Source organism: Colobus angolensis, unplaced genomic scaffold (assembly GCF_000951035.1).
Source record: "Colobus angolensis palliatus isolate OR3802 unplaced genomic scaffold, Cang.pa_1.0 Scaffold14, whole genome shotgun sequence".
Taxonomy (NCBI): Eukaryota; Metazoa; Chordata; class Mammalia; order Primates; family Cercopithecidae; genus Colobus; species Colobus angolensis.
The window spans coordinates 13,748,502-13,774,044 of record NW_012114488.1 but is presented as its reverse complement, the minus strand read 5'-3'; the positions used below and the strand labels follow the sequence as shown (position 1 = coordinate 13,774,044).

General features: G+C 36.5%; 2 protein-coding genes across 2 annotated transcripts in view; one reads left to right on the top strand and one right to left on the bottom strand.

Moving 5' to 3' along the window:
- The window catches only part of PACRG (PARK2 co-regulated), a 579,784-nt gene that overhangs the window by 77,622 nt on the left and 476,619 nt on the right, over nucleotides 1-25,543 (top strand). The window contains exon 2 of the mRNA XM_011934982.1: nucleotides 10,977-11,111. Within this exon, the coding sequence (XP_011790372.1) occupies nucleotides 10,977-11,111 (135 nt within the window). The remainder of the gene's footprint in view (nucleotides 1-10,976; nucleotides 11,112-25,543) is intronic.
- Nucleotides 22,987-23,462, bottom strand: LOC105506722 (histone H3.3-like). The gene has a single exon (XM_011934981.1). It carries the CDS (start codon nucleotides 23,440-23,442, stop codon nucleotides 23,032-23,034), a length of 411 nt encoding a protein of 136 aa, XP_011790371.1. The 5' UTR covers nucleotides 23,443-23,462; the 3' UTR covers nucleotides 22,987-23,031.

Genomic DNA, 25,543 nt, shown 5'->3' with positions numbered 1-25,543 from the left:
AGCCAGGATGGCCTCGATCTTGTGACCTCGTGATCCGCCCGCCTCGGCCTCCCAAAGTGCTGGGATTACAGGCGTGAGCCACTGGGCCCGGCCTCGAGCTATTTTCTTAACTCCGTTTCTAATAAACGGTTTAGTTTATATGACCATAGATCCCCAAATTCAGAGTTATGAGCTCCTAACATTGAAAAACTTATTCTGTACTTCACAGGTTTCTCTGGCCATTTTTTGTAAGTGTATTGGTTATACATACAGCTTCTATTATAAAACCCACTCCCGTTCCGTAAATGGTTATATAATTTATGAATTCCAGTGTAACAGTCCATTAATTTTCTTCTCTTTTCCTATTTCCAATTACCATTGGTTTTGACCTCCTTCAGCAATCACACCTGGCTAACATCTCAGATTTTGCCATCCCATAGGGTAGAATGGCTCCTATAGAATACAAGATCTTCTTCATATTTCTCACTTATTCCTCAGTGCACTACAGTCTGGCTACCACCTCATCATGTCACTACTGCTTTTAGATTTTTCAGATGGATACTTTCAGTCCTCCTCTTAATAATCTCCCTTTATTATTAAAAAAACAAAAACAAAAAAATTATCTCTCTCACTTGTTGAATTTTATGCTATCATCCCTTTTCCATTTCCTTGCTACTATTCTGACTATTCTTTCTCTTCTCCTATAGAATCCACTTATTGTTAAATATTCAGGTACTGTCTTGGGGCCCCAGCCTTTTTCTCACTATATCCTCTCCCTTTGGGAAAAGTTGACCATTTCTGTAGATTGAACCTACCACTTGGTCACAGTCAAACAATATCAACAGCTTAGACCTCTCTAATAATCACTCTACAGATGTCCAGTTGTTCAGTGACCCCCCTCCCCAAGTTGTTTATCCCACAGGCACTGCAAGCTTAGTGTGAAGAGGGATCTAACCCCACTTCACAGAAGGGATGTGGTTTGTTAGGAAAGGTTTGTGCTGAGTCTTGAAGGTGATGAATGGTTATTCAGGAGAAAAGGAAGGAGAAGAGAAAAGAGTGAGGGCACAAGGGAGAATTACAGGCTGGTGGAAAATCATGGAGACCAAGGAGGAGCAGGATATATTTGAGACTGCCAGCATTTTGGTGTGACTAATGCTTGAAGTGCCTGTGCAGGAATGGCCAGAGAGACAGTCAGCTTGCAAATGTCTTTGTGTAGTGTGTCAATGGGAAATCACTGATGGATTGTAAGCAGATGAGAGATATGATTTAATTAGTCTATTAGAATATTCATTGTGCAGCACACAGAGGAATCAACTAGAGAAAGCAAAGCTGGAGGCAAAAAGAGCAAATAAAGAAAAGACAGAGACTTTCTTACACAAAATTTAAAACTTTTCAATGCTAAATAAATAAAACAGGAAACAAAGATGGTAAGATATTTTCAGTCAACACAACCAGTACTTAATATATTCCAATATAAAGATCTCATACAAATTAACATTGAGGAAAAGACATGAACACTCATTCACAATGCATGCATAGTGTATTTATACAAAATGAGAAAATGCTCATCCTCCTCTGTTAAATGTAGTAATCTAAATTGAACAGGAAGACTGATCTCTTTTTAAATTAGAAAATAATATTATCAAGAATCATAAAATATACCAAAAGTTACCTTATTATCTCACATTGGAGACTCTGTCTGAGGGAAATAATATAAAACATCTCATATGCCTGGAATGTTTATACAATGTAATTACAATAGGCAAAAAATGGAAATAATACACATTCCAAATATAATGGCAAATAGTAGGTGGAATATTACTTAGCCATTAAATATGAAATTTTGATAGAAATCACAACATCAAAACATATTAAACTAAGTTAAAAAGTACACTAAATGGAAAGGACGTAAAAATATGGTATTTGCAGTTTTATGGTTTTGAAAAGTTTAATAGGAAAAGCACAAAGTTATTAATAGGTGGTAGGATTACAAGTGATTTAATAAGATTTTCTTGCAAGCTTTTGCAGTTTCTTATTATTTACATGGTTTAAACAAATAGACTATTCATAACTTTGTAGTCTTGAACTCTAAATTCCATCTCTGCCTCTAGCTCTCCTCATCCAATCGGTCAGATGCCCGAAATAATCCTTTAGATTTTTGCTTAAATTTAATGATGTAGGATGGTGACTGAGGGACATGTCCTGTAGAGACAAAGAGATTGGGATTGAAGTCTCTTTTCAACTGTGTGCTGACACGGTGATTTCCAGCCAGTTATTTACCCTCTTCAATTTCCTTGTCTGTGAAATCATTTTCATACAGTTTTGTAGCAAATTGACACCAATAATATTCATAAAACAATGAGCACAGTATGAGGGGTTTTGTTCTTATTCTTGATGCCACCCTAATTTAAGGCTTTTGCCATCCTATGCTTGGACCACTGCACCGAAATGCAGACCACTCACCTTGACTCTATGTTCTCCTGACCTCAGGCCATTCTGTTAGACCTTGACTGAAATCCCTTCCAGAAGTAGATGGCTCAAATCACTTGAAGTTTTCCCTGCCAGCCACTGTTGCCTGTAGTGCCTTATTTTTAAAGACTCCATAGGATGCTTACCAATATATTGAATATTTATTGAAATACAGTCATGTATTGCTTAAACGTGGGGATCCATTCATGCATTGTTAGGCAATTTCATCATTGCCTGAACATCATACAGTGTACTTACACAAACTTAGATGGTACTGCCTACTACACACCTAGGCTATGTGGTGTAGCCTATTGCTCCTGGGCTACAAACCTGTACAACATGTTACTGTATTGAATGCTGTAGGTAAATGTAAGAAGATGGTAAGTATTTGTGTATTTTAAACATATCTAAAGATAGAAAAGGTACGATAAAAATATGGTACTATAATCTTCTGGGACCACAATGGTATATGTGGTCTGTTGTTGACTGAAACATTGTTCTGCAGCACATGACTGTATATAAAGGCCGACCTTGGAGATATCACAGATTCAGATTCGGACCACTGCAATGAAGCAAATATCAATTAAGAGAGTCACATGATTTTTTTGTTTCCCAGTGCATATAAATTACATTTATACTATATTATAGTCTAGTAAGGCACAATAGCATTATGTGTAAAAACAATGCACATACCTTAATTAAAAATACTTTATTGCTAAAATATGCTAACAATCATCTGAGCCTTCAGTGAGTCACAGTCTTTTTGCCTGTGGAGGATCTTGCTCTGACATTGATGGCTGCTGACTGATCAGTGTGGTGGTTGCTGAAAGCTGGTGTGGCTGTGATGATTTCTTAAAATAAGACAACAGTGAAATTTGCTGCATTGATTGATTTTTCTTTTCATGAAAGATTTCTCGGTAGCATGTGATGCTGTTTAATACCATTTTATGCACAGTGAAACTTTTTTCAAAATTGGAGTCAATCTTCTCAAATTGTGGCCATGCTTATCAATTAAGTTTATGTTTGCTGTCATTGTCCTTTTTTTTTTTTTTTATCATTTTGATAATGTTCAAAGCGTCTTCACCAGGAGTAGATTCTGCCTCAAGAAACTACTTTCTTTTCTCATCCATAAAAAGCAGCTCCTCATTGAAGTTTTATATGAGGTTGCAGCAATTTGTTCACATCTTCACTTCTAATTCTAGACTTTTTGCTATTTCTGCTATATCTCCAGTTACTCCACTGCAGTCTTGAACCCCTCAAAGTTATTCATGAGGATTGGAATCAACCCTCCCTTTAATGTTGATATTTTGACCTCTTCCTACGAATCAGAAAGGTTCTTAATGGCATTTAGAATGGTAAATCCTGAATCTTTTGCAGAATATTTAAATTTACATTGCCCAGATACATCAGAGGAATCACCATCTATGGCAGCTAGAACCTTACAAAATGTATATCTTTTTTTTTTTTTTTTGAGATCGAGTTTCACTCTTGTTGCCCAGGCTGGAGTGCAATGGCGCAATCTCAGCCTACTGCAATCTCTGCCTCCCGGGTTCAAGCGATTCTCCTGCCTCAGCCTCCCAAGTAGCTGGGATCACAGGCATGCGCAACCACGCCCAGCTAATTTTGTAATTTTAGTAGAGCCAGGGTTTCACCATGTTGGTCAGGCTGGTCTCGAACTCCTGACCTCAGGTGATGCACCCCCTCCCCCCCGACTCAGGCTCCCAAAGTGCTGGGATTACAGGTGTGAGCCACCACACCTGGCCTAAAATGTATTTCTTTAAAAAAAAAAAAAAAAGTTGAAAGTCAAAATTACCCCTTGATGTATGGGCTGCAGAATGGGTGTTGTGTAAGCAGGGATGAAAACAACGTTCATCTCCTTGTACATCTCCATCAGAGCTCTTGGATGACCAAGAGCTTTGTCAATGAGGAGAATACTTTGAAAGAAATCTTTTCTTCTGAGCAGTAGGCTGAAAATATTCAATAAACCATGCTATATACAGATGTGTTGTCATCCAGGCTTTGTTGTTCCATTTACAGAGTACAGGAAGCATAGATTTTGCCTCATTCTTAAGGGCTCTAGAACTTTTCGAGTGCTCAGTGACCACTGGCTTCAACTTAGAGTCACCAGCTGCAGTAGCCCCTAACAAAAGAGTCAGCCTGTCCTTTGAAACTTCGAAGCCAAGCACTGATTTATCCTCAGTAACTTTATCAGCCCAGTATCCTCTTCCAATAGAAAGCTGTTTGTTCTTCATTAAAAATCTCCTGTTTACTGTAGCCACTTTCATCATTTATCTTAGGTAGATCTTCTGGAAAATTTGCTGCAGCTTCCCCATCAGCACTTGCTGCCTCACCTTGCACTTCAATTTATGGAGATGGCTTCTTTCCATAAATCTCACAAATCAACCTCTACTAGCTTCACACTTTTCTTCTGAAGCTTCCTCACCTCTTTCAGCCTTCACAGAATTGAAGACAGTTAGGGCATTGCTCTGGATTACGCTTTGGCTTGAGGGAATGTTGTGGCTGGTTTGATCTTCTATCCAGACTACTCAAACTTTTTCCATATCAGCAATAAGCCTGTTTCACTTTCTCATCATTCATGTGTTCACTGGGATAGCACTTTGAATTTTCTTTCAGAGCTTTCCTTTGCATTCACAACTTGGCTGACTATTTGGTACAAGAAGTCTTCCAGCCTGTCCTGGTGTCCAATATGCCTTCTTCACTGAGCTTAATTGTTTCTAGCTTTTGGTTCAGAGGACGAGACGTGTGACTCTTCCCTTCATTTGAACACTTAGGAGCCATGTAGAGTTATTAATTGGACTCATTTCAATATTGTTATGTCTCAGGAAATAGGGAGGCCTGAGGAAGGGAGAGAGATAGGGGAATGGCTGATTGGTGGAGCAGTTAGAACACAAACATTTATGGATTAAATTTGTTGCCTTATATGGGAGTTGTTTGTGGTACCCCAAAATTACAATAGTAATATTGAAGATCACTGATCACAGGTTACCATAACAGATATAATAATGATGAAAAGTTGAAAGAGTACCAGGATTACCAAAACATGATGCAGAGACATGAACTGAGCCCATGCTGTTGGAAGAATGGCACTGATAGACTTACACAATGCAAGGTTGCCACAAACCTTCAGTTTACTAAATAAACACAATATCTGCAAAGCACAATAAACCAAAGTGCAATAAAATGAATGTTTGTACATATCCTTAACAAATAAGGCTCATATCTTTTCTGACTATCATGATCATAATATATTGTTAAAATCTTAAATTGTTATATTGTTATAACTTATTATAATCATTTTACTTGATATTATGAGCTCATTTTTGCTATTGTTGAGGCACCTATCTTCTGTTACAATGCAATTTTCTTATTGTAATAATTTTGTAAGCATTGTCCTGGTCATTTGATGACCTTGAGTATTGTAAAATTTCTAATGCATTGAAGCAATTATAGTTGGCAAATGAGGCAGACACTGAATTACAGAACTTCTCACTCAGGAGCCTACGCTGATGGTAACCAATTTACCGTTCCTGAGACTAACAGTTCAGTCCTGACAGAACTCAAGTCAACAGGTCTTGCCCACCCATTTATAACAATGGCGTTTTCATGAATCAGAATTTCAGATTGAAGCTGATGAAAACAAGAAATCAGTACCTTTGCATCCTATTGTTTTAGTGTTCTAGTGGGTTGGCTAAATTGGCCAATTAGAATAACACAATGCAAATTTCCTGTTGATATAAAAGTCTTTTTTAAACAGCTTCAGTTTATGCTAAAGAATAAAAATAGTGAAAAGAAAATTTTCAAACTATATAATGAAGACTTTTGAAGAGCCTTACATTCCTTCCTTATTATTAGTTTTGTGACCATATGACAGACACTGTGATCTAAGTCCTAAATCCATTATACCATATTCCGTAAATGTAGGCATATAAAGTATTCTGTCATCTGTAGTCATTTCAAACTGCATTCAGTATCTTGGTTCCCAAGTGCATCGGATTTTATTAAAAGCATTCTGCTGTAACATCCATTCTTCCTAATTGGTTTACAGATTGCCCCTACCATTCAGGCAAACCCTAATTGTATTTTCCCACAAATCTCATTTGATTTATGGTCTCTTGTTTGCTTTCTATTATTTATAATAAATTGAAGTAAAATTCTGAAAACATAAAATAAAATGTATAATATTTTCTCTTCTACAAACATGGAACTTACCTAAGGAGTTTCAGGTCATTTTGCTTGTTTTAAAAGTCGTTTAGACAAGCTACAACCATCTGCGTGGTTTCTAATAATAAGATCTTTATTACCATCCCAGAATTAATTATATTTCACTTGATTTTTTTATGTACAGATTTTTAGGATTATATGGAATAAACTATGTATAGAATATGTAAAAATGGTATGTCCTTCTATAAAGCTTAAGTGGATACACATGTCATAAGTATCTGGAACAGAAAAAGTATTATTTTGGCTGTAGTGACAAAGCATCTGCATAAAATTCGGTGCCACTCAGTGCCACTGATGCACCGAGAGAGCTAATTGAGAACATTCTAGCTTCTGTTACAAGGTCTGGCTTTTGAGATGCCAAGAGTTAATTTAGAATGGATCTATAGCAGATCCCAAAAAGTATAAAGTGTTTAAAAATAAGTAAATAGCAGAAATATAAAGACAGAGGATACCAGAGACTCAAGAAGAGAATTTCTCACTGTCAAGTGATTACATATCACCATGGATTATGTGGTAAAGTTCTCTTCTAAATAAAGGCTTTCCCTGGAAGTGCAGGCATGGAATCATTTCTGTAGGGTACATGAAAATTTATTGAAAGGAAGAAGTATAAGTTATCTATATCAATTTATAAAAAGCCTTCTAAGCTTTGTTAGAAATGTGTCCATTACTTCAAAAGTTTGAACATTAAGAATTTTGAGCTGAGAATCAAAAAGATTGGAGTATATTCAGTATAAGAGACAAAAAGAAAAGAGAACTTGATTTTTAAAGAAATGCAAAGACAAAAGGGGGAAAGATGGATGATCTCAACAAATTTTAGACCAACTCAGTAAGTTCAAGGCTTACTATCAGCAGTAAAAATAACTATGTGACTTCTAGAAAAACTCAAAAAGGATGGTTAGTGGATGATTAGCAAACAGAATATCTAAATAATGGTTGTAGTTGAGTTTTTAAAATGGGGCATTGGGACTTTCTTCTTCACTAGAATAGTAAAGAAGCCCCAACATCTGCAGTGCCAGTGGAGACGTCACCAGGAGCTTGGGCTTGTTCCCCACTTAGGGACAAAAGAGTTGCCTCCTTCCCATTGGAGTTAAGTCAGAGGACTGTGTAGAGAGTCAGGAATTTCACCACTGTTCAGGGGAATGAGGCCACACCATTTATGATGTCAGTGTGGACAACAGGGGAGCAGTAATGAGTCACTCCTGCCTCTTCCAGCCAGGAGGTTATCAGTGGAGGCCTAGTGGGTGCTGGAATCTCCATCCCCAGCCAGTATTAATGAGGCATTCTCTCCTCTGGGGTCACCCAGTATGAATGAAGCATTCCCTCCTCTGAGGGCAGTAGATGCCAAGTAGAGTAATGAGACTTTACCCCAACTTGGCAGTAATAAGGTGGCACCCTTCCCCCAACCTTTGCCAGAGAAATGTCAGAATAAGCAAGCTAAAGCAGAAGCTTTAAGGTCTCATAATATAATGTATCAAACATCCAGGTTTCACAAGAAAATCAGTGATGGCACCAAGAATCAGGAAGATCTCAGAGTGAATGTAAAAATATAATCAACAGGTGCCAACAACAAGATAACAGAAATGTTAGAAATGTCTAGGGAAGAATTTTAAATTACTTTCAAAAATGCTTTTATGAATATTATGACACACTTGAGACAATGAAAGAGTGGAAAGTCTCAGAAATGAAATAGACAATATAAAGATGAACCAAATAGAAATTGCAGAACTTAAAATAGAACTCAAATTAAATAAAAGTGCATTTGGGCTCAACAGCAGAATGCAGGAGGCAGAAGGAAGAACCCACAAACTTGAAGACGGAGCAGTAGAAGTTACCCAAGCTGAACGACAGAGAAAATAGGCTGAAAAAAAAAAAGTTTCAGGGATCTGTGGTACCATAACAGAAGATCTAACATTAATGTCATTGGAGTCTACAAGGAGAGGAAAAAGAAGCCAGGCCAAAGAAGTACTCAAAGAAATAATGACTGAAAACTTTCTAAATTTGGCAAGAGACATGAACCTACAGATTCGCAAAGTTGAGCAAACTTCAAACAGGATAAAAAGCAAAGAAATGCATGCAAAGGCACATCGTAATTAAACTTCTGAAAATTAAAGACAAAAAAAATCTTGGTATAAACTAAAAAAAAGTGGCACCTTATCAATAAGGGAAAGCAATGTGAATGAGAGTGGATTTATCATCCAAAGCTTTGAAGGCTAGAGGGAAGTGGCACACTATTTTTCAAGTGCTAAAAGAAAGAACCATGAACCTTAAATCCTACATCCAGTTAAAATGTGGTTTTGGAAATGCAGAAGAAATCAATAAAATTGGCCAACTTCTAGTAAGACGGACAAAGGAAAAAGTGAAGACACAAATTACCAAATATCAGAAATGAATAATGGATATCATGAGAGACCTTCCAGACATCAGAAGGATAATACAGAAAAACCACAAGCAATTCTACACTTGTAAGTTTGACAACTTAAATAAAACGGACCAATTCCTCAGAAAATACATGTTACTGCAAGTCATGCAGTAGGAAGCAGATTATTTGAGTAGCTCTGTAACTTTAAAGGCTATTATATTACATTTGTAATAGAAAACACCATATCAAAAGGTGACAGAATAAGAATCACAGCAGCATACTGATTGATGCAGAAAAAAATTGAAAAAATAACTAAAATAACTAAAAAATAACTAAAATAACTAAAAGAAAATAACTTTTTGGCAACATAAAAATTTGTCAATCATTTATCAATTCCCAAAAATGTGATTCAAGATTTACTCCTCCATGAGTTTCACAAGTCCAGGAATCACAGCTCTACAGTTTCCATGACAGGTATATAGTTAAAACTGTTCTTTTTATATAGCCCCCAGCTCAAAGAGCTGAACAAAATTGTTGTTAAATACATGTGGTTATTTAACAATTGAATGAATTTGACTGAAAATGGTGGCTATTAATTCTAATTCCAGAGCAAATTCCTAATCTTCAGTAAGTGAAAGGAAATCTTCCTTCCTACTGGTAATGCCCAATGCGGCCTCAATTACTCATATAATCATATACTGGGAGTAATATGCTATGTAGTGGAGTAAATTCTAAACTCTAATAAATGTGTATTACCTCACGCTTCAACTCCACTTCAGCATTTACTCATTGTAATAAGGTATTTCTTAATACCACACTTAATTTCAAATATAATCCTTTTATATATGTGTTAGATACAATGTATTTTTCATATTTAATGTGTATTGTATATTTATTGTATGTTATTTAGATATGTTAATATATTCATCAAAATTGGAGTTTTTAAACAAAATATTACAAATTAACATATAAAATAACTACAAAGATTAAGTTATATTCTGTCCATAGTATTAGCAAAGTAATCATGAATTTATTAAGCTAATATATAAAATGACTAGTATTTACCTTTTTATAATAAGCAGGGAAAAATAATCGTGGTTAGACTATATGTAAGGAACAGAGCAGTACCCTCATTTTCTAAGTAGTTTACTTATTACTTTCAATTTTGTAATCTAATGAATTAGGTCCAATGTAAATAATGCAGATTCAAAAGATATATTCAATGTAAATAACTCTATAGGAAATATTTCTTCTTTAATGGAACTTTCAGTTTTGGAGATGGAAGTTTCTCATTGGTTCTGATTTCTCATCTGTTCTAATGTTACTTTCTTGTGAATTCATGTTACCAAATGTGAATTCATGTTATCAAATACACACATATAATAGGCCACCTTTTTTTTCTTTCTATACTAATTTATTATTACTTTTATATCATTTTAGTAGTTTTATTGTTAATATTCATAATATGAGAACATATTCCGCTATTTTACATTTGTATAGAAAGATTGAAATGTTTTAAATTACTTCAGTATTCCATAAAGTATATCAAACCCAAGATTAGAATTTATAAGTATTTGAAATTGTTAAAGTTTTAACATTCTAAGCTTAAGACACTTCTATTAAAATGTTTTTCGTAAACATAGTATCAGTCTTCCCTATAAAGTGATATTTTAAGTGACGTTTTCTAGGACTGCTTTCTAAAGTAGCCTGAAATAAAGTAGACTTTTAATAGTGATTATAAAATAATTTTCTTCCCCAGGTGTTTGTATTAACAGATTTCTGTTGTCCCTTATTAGATAATGTGGTTTTATCTTCCAACATATTTATACAAACTGAAGTCTTTTAAAACAGAAAGTCCTTTTATTGTGAATGTTTTTAGTATGTCTTAAAACCTGATCCCTATTTTTTTTTTTTTTTTCCAATTAAGGTGAGAGGCCCTCCAACGGCAGGGGCATTTAAAGAAAGACCAACCAAGCCCACAGCATTTCGAAAATTCTATGAGCGAGGTGACTTCCCAATTGCCCTTGAGCATGATTCGAAAGGAAACAAAATCGCCTGGAAGGTAAGTCAGGACACAGCTGTGCCGGCCAGCTGCACTTCCTGGAGTGACATCCCCCAATACCAAACACACTTGACTGCTAAGTAAATAAACTGGAGTCATTTCTCAGCACATGGAAGATGGTGGGAAAGCTCTTAGAGAAAGCCCCCCTGTGTCAGCCATCCACCTTGACTAACAATTAAATTACAGCCTGCAAAGAAGAAAATGACAGAGTTGCTTTGCCTTAGAGAATTGTCTGCTGCCCAATTCATCTCTATTTTTATGAGAACCTGGCAGCCCGGCCTGATCAGGCAGTCCATCAAATGATGGAACTGGCAGCTGGATACGGAGAGCAACAGCCATTTATCTACCCCAAATTTCACCTTCCTGCAGGACACTTCCAAATGGAAGCTTTAATTACCTAAATGGATAGGTCAAGATTGTCTGCTCTCTGGAAATGCAGAGTAGAATACAAAAGCAGGCCGATCCCAATCCTGGCTCTCCTCTCCGTCCCAGCCTGTGTCAGCCCGCGCAATGGCTGTCACACATGCCCTGTTAGAGGCTGACCTCCACCGCTGAAGCCATTACAGCACAGACATTTTCTGACAAAAGGTTAATTGGCTTCAAAATAAATGCGTTGCCTAATGACTCCATTCCAATGTGGTTGTGTTCCTTTATAAAAGGCTGACTGATGTTATTTGTAAAAACTTGCCAATCTCTTAACCGGAGAAGGCTTTTACATTTAATTTGAGAAAAATAAATGCTGGTCTCTAACCGGCTTCTGCTATTTAATTATTGTTGTTATCGAAGACTTTGCTTTTGGTGATATTTATCAGCTAAAAGGGCTTCTCTGCCTACAGACAGCAAAGCAGTTGTGCACACTTATGAGTATCACATCAAGTTAAGGACAAGAAAAGGCTTTGGCCAAATATCAGTTACATTAAGCAATTGACACATTTAACTTGGAAGTCCAGCAGTCGTGGCCAAAAGCAAATCAGGAATCGTTTGTAGTTAGTAACAAATAAATTTATATTTAAATTTGTTAAACATAAATCAAAGTAAATAGCTTATAGTAATTTACTTTGAGAAATCAAATAGCTTAAAAAGGTGCATTAAAATTAAAATTTTCCTTCCTGTATAGAAACATCGAAAGGATTATTTGCATGATATCTAGTATGTCTTTTAAAATATTTTCATATTTTTATCAAACATTTCTAATTTTTTTTTTTTTTTTGAGACGGAGTCTAGCTCTGTCGCCCAGGCTGGAGTGCAGTGGCTCCGCCTCCCGGGTTTACGCCATTCTCCTGCCTCAGCCTCCCAAGTAGCTGGGACTACAGGCGCCCGCCACCTCGCCCGGCTAGTTTTTTGTATTTTTTAGTAGAGACGGGATTTCACCATGTAGATCAGGATGGTCTCGATCTCCTGACCTCGTGATCCACCCGTCTCGGCCTCCCAAAGTGCTGGGATAACAGGCTTGAGCCACCGCGCCCGGCCCAAACATTTCTAATTCTTGAGCAGTCATCTGATATCAGTTATCGAACTTAGAATTATTCCAACTTATGTTACAAGAGGAATTTGGTGGTATCCTTGTTAGGAAACCTTATTATAAAATTTTGGGGGAGTGGGAAAGAGGTGAGTAACATTATTGTCTCCTTTATGATAGTCTCTGTTAGAATCTGAATTTGTTATGCAAAAATGTATGTATGATGAGAAAAAATATGTAGTGGGTATAACTAACTTTCATACTTTAGTCTTAATATAAGCATGTATTTCCAAAGTTTTGTTGGGATTTTTGGATTCATATATTTGATTGGTTGCATGGATTTTGTGTTTACCTGTCTATATACTGGCTTATACAAGATAACACAGTAGAGTGTCTTCAAAACCTGATTCCTGTTGAGTAAAATAATATGTCATAATTCTTTATAAAAAGCGAGTGGCTTTTGGTGTTTTAGGTAATTATAACCTACACATAAATTGCATTAATGAAAATAAATTATATAGATTTATTATGATTCAAATAATTTTATGAGCAACTGTTAGAAGTGTAGAGACTAGAAAAAAATCATTTTGCAAATAAATTATTAATAAAAATATGAGATGATTCATTTTCTTTATCTTTGATAATCCAACAGTCAGCAGGGATATAAAATGCTTTTCTTTTTTATGGATATATTAATTCTCTTAAGCTACTATTTATTATAGTACTGATTCAGCAAGCTAGAAAGTAATAAAAAGAAGAAACAATTTATTTGCTGTCACTGGTAGTATAATAGCATAAATTTAGAAAAACATCTTATTCCAGAAGCTGTGGACTTCTTTTAGAAAGTTGCTACTACATTTTAATTGCATTACTGTATCACTGAAGATAAGACATTCAGATTATTAATCTTAGGCTTGGGAACCATCTATCCATAGTTTCATATTTATTTCGTGGCACATTTGAAAAAGCAAGAGGCCAAGGCCCCGCACTCTTCTCTTGTGTGTGGGCAGAGCAGCGGTTTCTGGTCGTGCAGACCTCTCGTCTCAGTGTCATAGCTCGTCCCTCACTGAGGACTCCTGAGGAGCAGTGCTTCCCTCAGAGGATATGGCCTCTCTCAACTCTCCTCATTCACCCTAGGGACTCCAGGTGGATCTGCGAGCACCTGAAATGAAGCGCATAACTAAGTGGGAAGCATGTCTGTTTCTTTATTGGTGTTTCTAGAGCCTATGGCTCTGAAGGACTTAGGAGGCACTGCTCTAAATCCTGGCACAGGCTGCCCCAGCCTCTCAGGGTCATTCTAGTCTGTGAAGGTGCTGGTCTGGGGATCCCTCCCCAGTCCTCAGACTCCTCTTCTATTTGTTCTGGATTAGCTGAGCAGGTCTTCACCAGGTTAGGAACTGTCGTATGTTCTTGAAATAACAAAAGTAGTCTATGGTAACATCAGAAGGTAGAAGTAAGAGGAAGTAAGAGTTAGAAAGAGACAGATGTCTTTGCATGCTTAGGTTTCTCAGCCCACACCCTGCTCTCAGTACCAGTTTCATGCACACGAAAGTGGTCATTTGTTCCAGATGCCAAAACAACGTGGCAAGCTGCATGTCATTGTCTCTGTAGCTTCGTCTATTTCTTGTGGCATCTCTGAAGATTGCAGCAGTGTCTGATCCAACTGTCTGCAGTGGTGGAAACGTTCTACATCTGCACCGTCTAATATGGTACAACCAGCCATATGTGGTGATTAAGCACTTGAAATGTGCCTACCGAGACTGAGGAACTGAATTTTTAATTTCATTTAATTTCAATTAATTTTAACTTAAATAGCCACATGGTTACCATATTAGACCATGCAGCTCCAGATTAAGATAATGGCAGTCAAAAATAAATGCCTGAATCTGCTACCCAGATAGGTAGAAGGCTTTCACTATGTTAGAATTGTTATTATTGAAGTGAAAAAATGGGACTCATCTATGGATTTATTGTCATGGTTTTCTATGCATATCATAAATTTCTTGGTAAATATGAGAAAAGTTTTGCAAAATGTTTGTGCGAAAATTTCTCTATACTTATGGCAGTTCATGAGCTATGAAAGATGAATAGATCTCATCTCAAATATGAAATCTACCAGACAATCTTGATTATCAATGGTTGTAGTTATAAAAATGCTTAAGGAATACTTAAACAAAAAATGTTAATCTGTTTCTTTTGCTACATTTTTCTTGACCCCTCTAACATTTGGGAAATAACGACTGTTGATTGTTTTGCTGTCTTCAATATACCTGAGGCACTGTCGATTTTTAGAAATAACTCTATGGTATTATAAACCATTCATTTATTTTGAAGATGGAAACAGCTACACCTACGCAAAAATCTCTAAAATCTTTCACTTTCTAGGCATTTTGATGTAGTAGATATTGATACAGGCCGTCTTTCTCCATGATAATATGCTGTGTGACAGAATACGACATGCAATAAGATGGTCTTGTTTTCCACTCAATTTCTAATAACCAGGCATAAGAATGGCCCAGATATCAGATATATTAGAAAAGGAAATAGATAAACCTATAACCCCCTAGGAAAATCAAGACATAATACCAACCCTTTCACAAATGCAGCAAAATCACAAACCTCTCAAATCTGAAAGGAAGAAATGCAAAATGGACTTGTACTTTGTCCAGAATCCCTCCCCACTTCTCCCACAGCACCTAATCACCCCACACCTGACAATGTCATGGTGGTCCTTGTCCAGAGTAGCAGAGACGCCAGAGGGCTTTCTGCAGTCTAGGTTTTTCTTCTTTGACATGTAAATGATATTCCATAGCCACCTATATCAAAATGAAATTAATAAAGACAGAACTGATACACATGAACAGGTATATGTGAGAATGGACTTAGGTGGCCTCTACTCACTGCCAAAAGTGTATCTTCCTCACTGGCCTATTAGAGATACATCAAATCTCACCATGGAGGCAAATTTCCCCTTAGGTTCATATAGTAATTGTACCTGTTGATTAAAATTTAGATCTCCAGACTTTGTTTTGTATTAAAAAATGCCTTCTTAATATGAATCAGATAGCTATAAACACTTAATAGATACTTTTTATAAATAAATGTTGACATAAATGTGTCATTTATATATTTATACCCTACATTATTTCAAAATGGATTTAAATTGTCTTACAAAAAAACTATAAAGTCAGCATAAATAAGAGATGAGAGAAATGAAAACCATAGGGACCCAGAATGGATCCAGTACCAATGTTAGTAAAAATAGGCATATCCTGAAATCCCATAAGGCAGAGATCTTTGTCTGTGTTTCTGATTTGTTCACTCACTTTCCTGGTACCTCAAACAGTGCTGTCACAGGGCAGGCACCCAGGGATATTTGTCGGATGAAAGTAAAGCATTCAGGAGTTGATTAGTTTTAAGTCTTACTTCTCTTGCTCCATAGGCCTCTCTTTCCTTATCTGTAAGTGACAATATACCAGGTGATTTCTATGGCTCTTTTAAATTAAGAGCATTCAAATAAGTTTTGTTTCATAATTATTAAAATAACAGTATTTTGAGATGTTCATGGATTACTTCAAAGAACAAATATTGAGTACAAATTTGCCACAGAAATCAATTTTTCTGGTAGTAAAATGGAAATATTAGCAGCAGGACATTTCATTTGAATCCATAGCCCTTCAGGTTCCAGAGTCATATGCAATGGTCTTGAGGAGGTTGAACTTTTACCACGAGAATGCTCTTTAGGTTATACATGAATGTTTTTCAATGACTACTCATCCCTTAAAGTTTGCTTTCAAAATGACAAGTTCGCTTCCCTTTCTAAAGGACTGAAAATATATGTCGCACTTGAACACCCAAGTAAAGGAAATGCTGTGAATAAATTAATTCGATGCATAAATCAGCCTTTATAATTTCCACTGATGGTGTCTCAGACAACACCTTTAATTATGTGTTGACTGACAATTCCATTCAGTATTTCTTCTCTGGCATTTTCTCCTTTTTTTCTAGTTCTTTTTATTTCTCAGCAGCATTGATATTCATGAACTATAAAAAGCTGTCAATGTGACTGTTTTCATTGACATAACTGATAATTTCCTAGTAGGAAAAACAGCTATTGCATATAATTATTATAAAAGTATGCACACATTTTCTTACAATTAAAATCAGCCCCGACTCAGGATAGCTCATTATCTGTAAATATTATTGCATTTTAAAGTAAATCACACTGTGATGTGATACACGATCCATTTGCTATCAGTGTTTTCACAAGATTCTGTAATTTTGAGTCATAATTTAGTCCCTTGGTACCTTCAATTTCTTAATGTTTCCATTTCTTAAGGATTTAAAAAATTAATGCTATATCTATTGCCCCTAAGTTAAAACTGATATTGACTTTTGAAATCTCGTAGGCAAATTTATTTGAGCTGAATAATTTGTTTCACATCAAGGAGAATGAATGTTCTCTTAGAATTGTCCTGGGCTTCTATTTCTTTTGATAACTGCCAAAGCTTGAGTTTGGAAAACAGGACTTAGTAGAATTTGCAAGGCAAATTTTACAAGAGAAGTGACAATTTACCTGATTTTTGTACGAGAGATCTGCCACGTTCCCACAATTATTTCCTTTGTGATTAATTAATAGACAGAGCTTATTCCAGAAGTCTTGAAAAAAATAATCCTCTGGCAATGAATGTACTCTTCTTAATGCCATTCTTTTATTTGATGTAAATTGCTACATCTTAAAAGTGTACAGCATGAAAATACAGCCATGTATCAGAAATAACTTCTATTTAAATTGGTTAGATGACCTCTGAAAACCAGATGAAAGATTTTCTGCTGAATGGGTTGGTGCTCCCTGCTGCCTATATAATTTATGTGAGAAATTAGTGCAAATGGTTCACTTTTATGGAGCAGAGCTGCTTGTAGCAAGCCTGCAGAAACAATTTTCCCCCAAGCCTCCATCTGTTCTTCAAAGTAGGGCATATGCCATCTCATCGAGCTTGAAAGTCAACTGATTTATAACTCCTGGAAAGTGCATAGATGGAAAAGAAAGGTCAACTGCCGCTCTGTGACAGTGATTTGTTTGGCATTGGCTAAAAACAATTCACATTACCAGGGACCCAAGGGGAAACAAGAAATGTTGTAAGTTTCAGATCTCAGTAGACTGACAACTGGAAGAAAAACAAATCACTCCTGCTTTTTAAGTCAGACGACCACCACGGTTGAAAAGTAGGTCTTGGTAGTGCTGAGGGTGTCAAAGCTAACCTGCGTCCCATATTGTCACATAGCATCCCATGAAGAAATGTGTCACTGCCACCCTCTCAGTGGTAAATGTTGCCATTGTAGAAGTATCAGTACTCCGATGTGTAAACAAAAAATGTGTGTCGCTGCTTGTCAGAAAGTTCTGTTTGGAGACACAAATTGGTCTTTGATGAATTTTCTATCTCTACCCAAGGTTAATCTCCAGTTCTGTTCCAATTAGCAGTTTATGAATGGTTCCGTCCTGTCTTGTCACTCATCACATGTCTCTTCTCTTTACTGAAGCACGATTGAGATCAAAAGTCCTTTGACAGGTGACAAATGGAATCAGATTGGCAGGATGCTTGTAAACAACAACAAAAAAATCATTCTTTGTTTGATGTTTTCATTTGAATACTCAAAGTGTCATCCTCCCAGATAACAACTTTTAGTATATTGATGTTTTTGTTATCTTTTTACTACATGTATGTATGTTTTTTATTTTGTCGAAACTGTGTTTCACATGATAATTTTTAAGGAACTCAAAGGAGCATTCATGGTCCCAATTAAGAGAGGAGATTGATAGTGGACATATTGCCACAGGAATTCTAATAGTTTCCTCCAGCTTAATGACAATGAAAAAGACAATCATCTTTTAACGTGCAGGTTTAAGTTTTCAGCGGTCATTACTAAAACTTTTGGAAAGGAGATACCCAAACATGTTCCTATGCAAAGCTCCATGTTAGCAGGGATGCACACACATGGCTTTTCCTGTAGTAATTTTCATGGCATGGTGCCCACCCACGTAAAAGCAGGCTTGTCATTGTGAGCATGTCGTTAGCATGTTTTTGAAGTGAATAGTAACTACTATTTTCACAAAGTTCATTATGTGTGAAGCACATTTCTTGCTATTGGGAAAAGTATAGAAATGGACATAGTTGACAGAATCATTTTAAAGCCAACCTCTGCCCCTACTCTAAGACACTGTCTTTACAACAGATAATCCTACAGAATTTCCAAGGTTTGGTTTTAATCTGAATAAAGGAAAACCCATCAACCTTTCTAGCCATAAATTCTCAGATTTTGAGTTCTTATTTAGATTGATCTCTCTCTGTTCATGCACAGGTTTAAGCATTTAAAAAGACAGATATATGGTTTGAATATTTCTGAATTCTTGAATATCTTGAAAATATAAAATTTCAACTTTCATATATGTAAAACACAATTTAATTGAAATTAACATTCCTAAATTACAATTGCTTCCCTTCATATCTCTTTAGAAGATAACATCTTTGTATTCTATTAATAACATATGTTTGCTAAAAAAATTAAAACTAGCCTGATTTTATTCCTTTAATGTCAATCTGTTCTTGTTTGTTTGTTTTGTTTAACAGCCTTGGTAAATGCACTATTTTTGTGCAATTAAAAGTTGCTTCCATGTATTTTTCTTTTCCTTTTGTGTATTCTTCCTTTACCACAGTAAGCTTATTGTCTACTTGCTTGAAACTTTTTCTCAACTGAGGAGAGTTTTCTTTTGTAATATTACTTATTGTTACTGTCCCAATTTTCTGTTTTCTTTCTTAGAACAAATATTACACATAGATTATACATTTATATTCTATTCTATGACTTCTATCATTATCTCCCTCAATATTTTTATCTCTTTATCCTTTTTTTTTTTTTTTTTCTTTATTTCTGTATTTTTTTTTTTTATTTTACTTTAAGTTCTAGGGTACATGTACACAATGTGCAGGTTTGTTACATATGTATACATGTGCCATGTTGGTGTGCTGCACCCATTAGCTCGTCATTTACATTAGGTATATCTCCTAATGCTATCCCTCCCCCTTCCCCCCTCCCCACAATAGGCCCTAGTATGTGATGTTCCCCTTCCTGTGTCCAAGTGATCTCATTGTTCAGTTCCCACCTATGAGTGAGAACATGTGGTGTTTGGTTTTCTGTTCTTGTGATAGTTTGCTGAGAATGATGGTTTCCTTGTTTTAGCTTCAGGCAGAGCTTTCTTATGTTTCCCACTTTTTGTTGGTATGGGTGTGTCCATCACTGCCACCAGTTCAAATTTTAGCTCTGCTTACAGAAACTGCCCTGCCCCTGGCAATACGCAGTGTCTAGCATGAGCATGTTTCACCTGGTCTTGTTCTGTTGGCCTAAAAGGGGGCTTTGTAACTTCTGACCCTGAGATAGCTTAAGTACACAGGCACCTATAATCCCTAAAAGGCACAGATACCCAGCTCTGTCTTCGCCTGCCTTTACCTATGGCGTTTTGCTTGTGGGACACACTACTTTCTAGGACGGAATGCAACGTGGTACCAGAAATCTCTGTCCCTACTTGCTGTCCTGTTGTTTCTTGAGTTGACTGTGAATGGATGTAGGAAGGGTGAATGGAAGTGGATAGCGCTTTGTCTTGAAAGGCAACTACTTCAAGGTACTTCAAGGCTGGTGGCCTAGTCCCTCCCGCCCCCATTGTCACCCTTTTATTCTAGACCTTATGTTTCTGACAGGGCCAGGAAGGGGGATTAGAAAGTGTGGGAGAGATGGAAAAGCTGACTACCTACTTTTGGATTGGTGCCTCTGGTTGCAAAACATAAGTTGACTATGAATTGTGGTTTTCCAACCCAGTTCCGTTGATCTCATTTTCTGTAGAAATTCCCTTTATTTTCTGCCTGCACATGTTATTATACTGATTTGCTGTTGCATGTTACATTTTCCTCTTTTTCTGTATCTTCATAGATAATTTTGTGGTATGTTGGGAGATACTGTGTCAGAGATTCATGTCAAGATGCTATTTTAAAACCCTGAGTCTAATTCGCTTTTGTGCATTAATGGACTATATTCCTGTACAGAGAAGTAATGTGATCTCATTAACACTTAGGCTACAGTGACTTGTCTATTCATAAAGGAATTGAGTACTTATAATGAGTAAAACGTGGTGCTGGGCCCTGTAACCTGCATAATATGAGTTCTGGTCTTAAGAAGCTTATTGACTGGAATAGATCACTATTCAAGGAAGAGTATATATCAGGTCTTAAGACAGATTGCTTCCGCTTGCATAGATCATAATTCTTAATCTTTTATGCAGTATGTGTTAAATATTTGCTACTTCAATGATCTAGTTCAAATAATTTCTAGAGACAAACTTTTCAAATTGAGAGTCTCTATAAAATTTTTGCCAGTTCATAAATGGTTATCCATTTCAGTGAGCGCAGCTTGCTGATGCTTTCATTTTTCTTGTATTTCAGGTTTTTAATTGCCATACTAAGAAATAATAAATTTTACCTTTAAAATGAACTTTAGGCAGTCAATTCACATACCTACATATCTACATGTTGTGGCAATCCCAAATATCAATAAGATGTTACTGACTTCAATGTTCTACTCTGTACCTTGAAATAAACACTTTGAAAAAAAATTATGTTTTTACCTGTTTGTAAATTTTAAAGACTTATCATGCTTGAGATTCAGTCTGATTTAAGTCTGAAGACTTCTGGAGTCATGGTTAAATACAAGCCGGACTTTCTCATTCCAGCTTTCACATCTCTGCATCTCTGTTCTCTTATTTTCTGTCTTTTTAATTCACCGTGTTTCATTCACTTTTTAATTCACTGTGTGTTGTAGGTGATTTCCTCAATGCCATCTTCCAACTTAATAATTTATCAGTTTAATCTACTGTATAATTTGTTGAAATGTTTTCAAATTTATTTTCAGTGAATATCAATTCTGGAATTATATATATATATATTTTTGTTTGTTTGTTTTTGAGACGGAGTCTCGCTCTGTCGCCCAGGCTGGAAGTGCAGTGGCGGGATCTCAGCTCACTGCAAGCTCCGCCTCCCGGGTTCACGCCATTCTCCTGCCTCAGCCTCCCAAGTAGCTGGGACTACAGGTGCCCGCCACCTCGCCCGGCTAGTTTTTTGTATTTTTAGCAGAGACAGGGTTTCACTGTGTTAGCCAGGATGGTCTCAATCTCCCAACCTCATGATCCGCCCGTCTCGGCCTCCCAAAGTGCTGGGATTACAGACGTGAACCACCACGCCCAGCCTATATTTGTTTCTTAAAAAGATCTGCCTACTCTTATATTTTTCTCACTTTATGGTTTCTCTTACTATCTTTATCAGATTGTATTTTTAAGTACACTCATTTGAGGTTGTTTTTCACACTCATCTATTATCTTGAGTTCCTGGGGTGTGAATTGGAATCTGCCTTCCATGGGAGTCCCTCAGGGCCTTGGTTGTGAGCGCACCCCTGTGGTGTGCTTTCAGGTTCGTCTCTTCAGAACACACTTTCTGAGCCACTTTTTATGTGAATCAGCCTTCACGTTTCCTCAAGGGACTACTGTTCACTGCTCTAGATTTGAGTTTCCCTTTCATTTCTGGGGACTTGGTATTTGCCTATCTTACTTTTGAGAATGGCTATGCATTTTTAAATTTTATTTTATTTTACTTTTCCTCCAGTATTTATAGTTTTTTTGGCCATATTGACCAGAGATCTTTCTATTAATTCTGTAAAATTGTTTTCTTAACTGAATATCTTCACTTAGATGCAGATTAAAGTACCATCTTGAAATGTAATCTTTCCTCAATGTTAGACCAATTCTAATACTTCCACAAGTGAAAAAAAAAATCAATGGAATAAAATATGTTTTGTATTTCCCATGGAATTCCCTTTATGTAAGCAAGTTACCTTTTTTTTTATTTATAGTTTAATGTATTTTAATAGCAAACTTACAGGAACAGCACAAAAGACAGACAACATTAAGAACATGTACTTGCATGTAGGACAGCTCAGTTAGAAAAGTATAGTGAATGGATGGAATCTACTGTATGATAAAAATGCTACAAACACCATTTAGTTGCCGTCAATAAGAAATTTACTTGTTTTAAAAAAATCCAAATGCTGGCATTGTACAGAAAAATTTAACAGGTTTATTTATAATTATTATAAAGTTGAACCGCTGAAACTTGTTCACTGAAACATTTTAACTTGCATTAATGCTTTACGCCTCTGCATTTATATTAAACATTCACACACAAATGAAAATGGAAAAACTGCCAATACCTGATTTCTGTCCCCTGTTTTTCCACTCGCAATCATATACTTAGGTACCTTTTGACCCCATGGGGAAAAAAATAACGTTCAGAACTACCAATAACAGGAAGAAGAGAATTTTTTTTTTTTTGAGAATGAAATGTTTCCCATCATAGTGGATTCTTAAGCACGTTCTCCACGTATGCGGCGTGCTAGCTGGATGTCTTTTGGCATAATTGTTACACGTTTGGCATGGATAGCACACAGGTTGGTGTCTTCAAAAAGGCCAACCAGATAGGCCTCACTTGCCTCCTGCAAAGCACCGATAGCTGCGCTCTGGAAGCGCAGATCTGTTTTAAAGTCCTGAGCAATTTCTCGCACCAGACGCTGGAAGGGAAGTTTGCGAATCAGAAGTTCAGTGGACTTCTGATAATGTCTAATTTCACGGAGCGCCACAGTACCAGGCCTGTAGCGATGAGGTTTCTTCACCCCTCCAGTAGAGGGCGCACTCTTGCGAGCGGCTTTTGTAGCCAGTTGCTTCCTGGGTGCTTTACCACGGGTCGATTTGCGGGCAGTCTGCTTTGTACGAGCCATGGTACAGAGACCTCCTTACTTACCTCGCTCCCAGCGCCTCAAGCAGGAACCAACCCGCCTCCCAGACCAGAACAAAATGGAAACAATCGCAAAACGTATCGGATTCCGTTCCAAAGAGACAAAAACCAGCAAGTTACCTTTATGTAAGTTAATGTGTATTGCACAATGTGTATGTGTGTGTGTAATCAAACACATATAAATTAAAACTCTATTGAACATAGCAAAACTTAGGTTTGGAAAAATCACAAGGAAAGGACATAAAAATTTCGTGCCAACCCACAACTCTCATTTTTGTATGTATATAGTACATGTATGTATATGTGTGTATTTATATGTGTATGCAAATATGTGTAGACATTTTGTTCCTATTTCAGTACCAGAGTAAATATTTTTCTTTTCTTTCTTTCTTTCTTTTTTTTTTTCTTTGAGACAGAGTTTCAGTCTTGTTGCCCAGGGTGGAGTGCAATGGTGCAATCTTGGCTCATCGCAACCTCCATCTCCTGGATTCAAGCTATTCTCCTGCCTCAGCCTCCCAAGTAGCTGGGATTACAGGCATGCACCACCAAGCCCAGCTAATTTTGTATTTTTAGTAGAGATGGGGTTTCTCCATGTTGGTCAGGCTGGTCTCGAACTCCCGACCTCAGGTGATCCGCCTGTCTCAGCCTCCAAAAGGCTGGGATTAGAGACGTGAGACCCTGCACCCGAACAAGATTTTAATTTTCATACTGTAAAATTAAGGTGGATGGGATTATCCTAAGGAGATCTTTATCTTCTCAATATTCATATCTACTAATATGAATCTCTTGAGAAGCATTAACCCTTCCATTGGAAAATATCTTTCAAATGCTTTCCATTTGCAGTAAATTGTGTAACATTTTACTAAACATCATTAAATACTTTTTTAAAATCAACAAATTATGGCATTGGATTGGAGATAATTTAGTGTTTAGAAATCATCTTCATAGAAAGAATCACTGTAGATTTATTATTAATTTTTAGTTTTAAAGAGTTGCTTGGGTAATGATTAGGTAATTTATATATGCACAAAAAGATTGTTCATTTACATAAATTTTTATTAATATATTTTAAATGCATTATGAGAAGTGCTAGTGTATTAGATTGGTAATATTAAAACCACAAGTCAAAAAATATAAAAGTTAAGATTTTTATAATTCTATTTGGGAATCTCTAGCTTTTTCTGTTGGTGTGGGTTATAATTTCAACACTGCATTATTCTAACTTATTACATTTAATAAACTAACAATTGGGACTAGCTTCAAATCTCAAGCAGCAATTTAGCAGATGGTTCATTTCATAAGAAAGAAATATGGACTGTGGTGACTATGACTGTACTATTGGAGAAATGGAAGAAAGTGAAAGTAAAATGTATTGGTTAGTTGCAATATTACTAGTAATATTTTGTCTGGTCAATAATATTAGAATGTAGATCAATTTGCACAAATAATGAGCTCCACAACCAAATGAATAATCCTCTATGGAATATACTAGTACTGCAGAAAACCTTTTTGGTAAGAAATTTTGCATGCTATTACTGTAAAGCATCATTATTTGGCTTCTTAAACAATCACTTTGTTTTTCTCATCATTCGCTGTCTTGTACTTTATACATCAGACATCTCTGTGCATGTAGATTATCAACTGTGCTGACTCCCTTTTTGTCTCTGAACCTGTACTATGCTGGCCTCTCTTGAATGCCTCCATTGTCTCCACATCCACCTCCTCTGCTCAGCCTCTAACTGCTCATCTGCTTACATCTGGCTCAGCTCTTACAGTCTCTTAAAAGTCTTTCCCGACTTTCCCAGGCCAGATTGAGTACCCTTCTCTGGGAAACCAGCATATGCTATTACGGGTCTCATCGCTGAGTAAGGTAGTGCTCTGCTTTCACATCTCGCCTCAAGATGGTGGATTGCAGAAGAGCTGGAGCAGGGTTATTGGACTTTGACCTACCTTAGCCCCTGATACAACATGAGTAAATATTTTAAGGCTGATGTTTCAAATGAGTCATTAAAATACATTTTTATACTTTTCATATATTTTTGTTTGTTGAATACAGTAGCAATTTCAATTTTCATCTACTTGCG